The sequence below is a fragment of the Otolemur garnettii genome, unplaced genomic scaffold, assembly GCF_000181295.1.
Source record: "Otolemur garnettii isolate 467f Iridium unplaced genomic scaffold, OtoGar3 scaffold00012, whole genome shotgun sequence".
Taxonomy (NCBI): Eukaryota; Metazoa; Chordata; class Mammalia; order Primates; family Galagidae; genus Otolemur; species Otolemur garnettii.
The window spans coordinates 24,802,333-24,807,395 of NW_003852407.1; the positions used below are offsets into that span (position 1 = coordinate 24,802,333).

At 33.5% G+C, this 5,063-nt stretch overlaps 1 protein-coding gene across 3 annotated transcripts in view; it reads right to left on the reverse strand.

Annotated features, from left to right (window-relative positions):
- Positions 1–5,063, reverse strand: part of PSMA8 (proteasome subunit alpha 8) — a 59,978-nt gene that overhangs the window by 7,729 nt on the left and 47,186 nt on the right. For all 3 annotated transcript variants that reach the window (XM_012802036.2, XM_012802037.1, XM_012802035.1), the window contains exons 5-6: positions 4,380–4,499; positions 4,202–4,264 (exon numbers count right to left, since the gene is read on the reverse strand). In XM_012802036.2, coding sequence (XP_012657490.1) covers positions 4,202–4,264; positions 4,380–4,499 — 183 coding nt within the window. The remainder of the gene's footprint in view (positions 1–4,201; positions 4,265–4,379; positions 4,500–5,063) is intronic.

Here is a 5,063-nt window from a genome sequence, read left to right on the forward strand (position 1 = left end):
AAAAAAACAAAAAAAATAAAACCATTTTCTGTACTCATGAGAAATATTTTGTTTTTCTTTATGGTTTATACATTTTTTTTCTTTTGCTTACTATTTTTTTTTTCTGTTCTCCTTTACAGTTTATACTTCTCTTGCTTCCTTTTAGTGGTATTTAGAAATTGAAAGGAAAAAATAAACACACATATTCAACTTATTATAGTTAACTAAAAAAGTCTACCTGCATAATATATTTACTTACTTATTTAAAATTTCAATGATTATATTTACATTTCTAGAAGTTCTGCTTTGTTCTGTATAAAACCACCTAATTTGATAGCATCTTGCTCTTTTACCTTATGTCTTTAATCATTGTACACATATTTATATTATCAACTATAGTATATAAATAACAACGGTATATAACTACCTATGAGGTCTTTGTATTATCTTAATTTCTTGTGGGTATACTAATTATTATTATTGTTATTTTTAAACAGAGTCTCACTCTGTCACCCTGGGCAGAGTGTCACAGTTCACAGCAACCTCAAACCCAGGTTCATCTCCTGGCCTAGGTAGGTGTTTATATTTACATAGATGTTTATATCTCCTAGCTTAGGAAGACCAATAAACCTCTAGATTCAGAAGTTTAGTTCAAATGTTTACCCCTGGGTTTTGTTATCTTTTTTTGGTTTTGGTCCCTATTGCCTGGTTCCAGCAAGTTGAAATGCTAAAACTGACCACACTCTGTTATTCTATCTATGTAAATATGCACATACATACAGCATACCTTGGAGATACTGTGGGTTTCTTTTATTTTTTGTAAACTTGTATATGTATTTAAAAAATATGCTATATTTTATTTAGAATGGTCTGGGTGTTTTTTAGCAGTGTTTTCATATTATCTAATCTAAGATAATGTCCAAAACTAAAGATATGGAGGTGTACTTGTATACTTTAAGTCAAGGTATTTCCTATTGAAAAGCTAAGATCCCAGTTCATAACCACTGATTTAAGAAGCACATTTGCAGAATTAAGAGGCTTTACATTTTTTGTATTTAGTCAATATTATCTACTTTTCAGTAAGGTAGATAACTCTAGCAACTGTCAAAGACAGGTTAGACTATGACTAGAAACGAGTCCATCTCTGAAATCAGTTTAAGAATAAAGGGTAGACAAGGCATTGCACTAGAATGTTTTTTGCAACTCAATTCACAATCACCAAGATGCAGAATCAACTCAATTGCCTGTCAACCCATGAATAATATTAACAAACTGTAGTGTATGTATAACATGGAGTTCTGTTCAGCCATAAGAAAAGATGAAGACTTTACATCTTCTATGTTTACCTAGATGGAACTGAACACACTCTTCTCAGTAAAGTATTACAAGAATGAAAAAGCAAGTACCCAATATACTTGACACTAATATAAAACCAATATATAAACAACTACATGCTCACATGAGAGAAAACTACAAGTATAATCTAGTGAAGAGGAGGGGAGAGGACAGAGGAGGAGGGAGGGTGATAGGCGGTATCTCACCTAATGTGCACAATGTGAGGGTGTTCAGCATGCTCCTGCGTGAAGGGCTCAACTACAACTTGAACTTTTCCTTAGAAATGAAAATAATGTAACCTAAAAATTTGTACCCTCACATTAATCTGGTATTTAAAAAAAAAATAAGGGGTCATGGGGAGACAGTGGTTCATGCCTATAATCCTAATACTTTGGGAGGTTGAGGTGAACAGATTGCTTGAGGCCCAGGGTTCATCCATTCTAACGTTACACCTCCACTCTCTACTTTCTTAAATTGCTTTTGAGATCCATGAGAACTGGCTAATTTTCTTTCCAGTATGAATTTTCAAATTCCAATAGGACCTATTTTCAAATGCCTATCCAAAAACTTCATCTAATAAATCTTTAAAGCAACAAGTGAGAGGGAATTAAGAAAGGAAGAAACATGCTTAATGTAACTACCTACAAGCTCTCTTCTCTTCATGTCTTGGTAGCCTATGATTATAGCAAAAGGTGAATTTTTGTTTTTATTTATAGAAAATGACAAGGTTTACTTTAGATCATTCTTCTTTTTAAACTTTCCATCCAAGATAAAAAGACTCAGCAGCTGCTTTTAGGCAGAATTAATGATGCCCAAACTGACCACATTCTGGTATCTTCTCTATCTATATATGCACATACATACAGCATATCTTGGAGATACCATGGGTTTGGTTCTAGAGCACCACAATAAGTGAATAAAAATTTTTTTGGATTCCTAGTGCATATAAAAGTTATGTTTATACTATACTGTAAGTATACAACAGCCATTATCTTTAAAAAGCAATGTAAATACCTGAATTTGAAAGTACTTTATTATGGCTGGGCACATTGGCTCAGGCCTGTGTTCATCAGGTTTGTCACTGCTAAGGGCCTTAGCATTTTCAGAATGGTAAATGAGCACTGAGAACTTGTTTACACTTAAAGTCACCAACTATTGCCACAAACTTTGAATTTGTAAAAAAGCAAAGTGCAATAAAGTGGAACACAGTAAAAAAGGTATGCCTTTCTACACACATATCTTCTCCTTTTATTAAGGATAAGATGAATAACAGTAACATTTCATGAGCATCTATTATTCAGCTGACTATGTTGTGCTATGTCATTTACTTGTTACAATAGCCCTTTCATGTAGTTATTGTTAGCCTCATTTTATATATAAGAAAACATAAAACTGATGATAAGAGCACCTTGCTCAAGGTCATGCTATTAAACCAACGTATCTGTGGGAACTTAAACCCAGATCGATGCAACCCTAAACATAAATACAGGTCTGCTATTTCCACAGTATGTGCCAGTCTATACTAAAAGGACAGGGTGAATAACGGTACAACACCGCTGCCAGTACATACACCATTCTACCACTCTTAAGTAAATATGTACACGTAACTGTTCGTGTATGTGTATGTCCATACATATGTGTGTATACGTATGTGCCAGGGCTGAAGAAGCATTCTGTGCTCAGTGGTTTCTGTGCCCTGTGGTGTTGTTGCCTCTGTTCCTGGGTCCTTGACAGCTGGTCTTGTATCTACCACCACACTCTGTGCTTAGCATCCTACAGTTTATGTGCAGGTGTGCGAGGCAGACTCCACTGTCCTATCCCCATCTCTCTCATTTATTATTGAAACTTTGCTGCTGCTTTATCCTCACGTCCTATTGTTGGTTATATAATAAAAGACAGGAAAGTGGTGTCAAAAGCTATCAACAAGATGACAAAAATATAGCCCTCTCCACTGCTTCACAGAGTACCAATTTTAGCACTATTTCTCCTTAAAATATTTTCCTTAAAACCAAAGAAAAGATAGATGTAAAAAAATTCTTTATATATATTTTAAATGTAGTTTCTTATGTTTTGAGTGATTTTGCACAATCTCAGCTAAAGAGAGCTAGTTTACATTTCTACTTAATGAATAATAATGAAGTACATCTCAAATGCTTTTTGAGTGAGTAATGAGGCTTCTATCACAATACTGAGAATAACTTATTTTGTGGTCCAATAGATTCAACCCATAATGGCTGATAAAAGGTATGCAAATAATAATTAGACTAGCCACAAAGATATATGGAAGTGCTACCATAGTAGATATTAAAGTTTAAGTTTTAGAGAAGTTCAAGGCACTTCCAAAAGAAAAGTAAATAGGTAAAAACCAGCAGATAAACAGAAATGAAGTTCTTTTGACATAATGAAGAATAACATTATGTCAGAAGCCTAGAGGGCCAGCAATTATTTAAAAATGGCAGCTGAATGACACTAGCTGGAAGCGTATCTTCATTTTAGAAGATCTACAAAGACAGGAAGAATAACTGTTTTCTATACAATGCCAGGAATGAAATTCCATAGGGAATATACTATACTGATCACTACCTAGAGCTGATTCAGCAGGTGCTATGACTTATGTTAATAGAAATAGACACTAAATGGGTAGGCTTAAACAGAAATCTCAGCACCTCTACATCTTTACAAAGGGATTTAGTAACTGCTAACATTAAGCATATATAATAAATGATTATTAGCTTACAGAAACAAAACAGAAGTTATCATGGTGTTACTTGATGTTAATGGATGTGGCATACTTAAAATGGAGATTCACAAGTATCAACAACATTTTAACTTTTGTTAAAACACTTTTATACTATAGATATTTTTTCCTCTTTGATTAATGACTTACCTTCAAAGGTTGATTTCTTCTTATTATAGCAAGTTCAATGTTTTTTCCACCAGACTGGACAACCTAATATAGAACAAGCACAATACCAGAATTACTTCAGCACATTTTGTGTTTACTAAACAAAAATACATGAGAAAAAAATCATGCTTTTCTGAATATGCCTTATTAGATCACTTACTTCTAGTAAAGCTCTAATTGCTAATTTGATAGCTTCATTGTCGTTTGCTATAGCTTCTTCTGTGTAATTCTTTTCTAGAAATTCTCGAACAGTTTTAGCACTTCGGCCTATTGCATTTGCCTTAAAAAATTAAAGACAATTATTAATATCACTGCAATGTGAATGAATTTATGGTTACTAAGTGAAGTTTAGGAGTTTAGAGATCACTTCAGTATTCCTTACCAGAGTTACAAAATGAAAATTACAGATTTGAAAACTTAGCAAATATTTCAGCTGCTCATTTGGTTATTATATGAATAAACTATAATGGTGGCATGACTTAAAAAAATTTTTTTATTTCAATAGATTTAGGGGATAAAAGTAGCATTTTGATACATGGATGAACTGAATAGTGAAGTCAGAGCTTTTAGTATAACCATCAGTAAAGGGCACCCATTGTACCCGATAGGTAATTTTTGATTTTTTATCCCCTTCCTCCCTCCCCCACTCTGAGTCTCTATCTATGGTCTATGATATCATTCTGTATGACCATGTATAGCAATCACTTAGCTTCCACTTATAAATGAGTACATGTGGTATTTATTTTTCCATTCCTGAGATGCTTCACTTAGGATTATGGCTTCCAATTCCATTCAAGTTCTGTGAAAGACATTATTTCACCCTCCTTTATGGCTTAGTAGTATC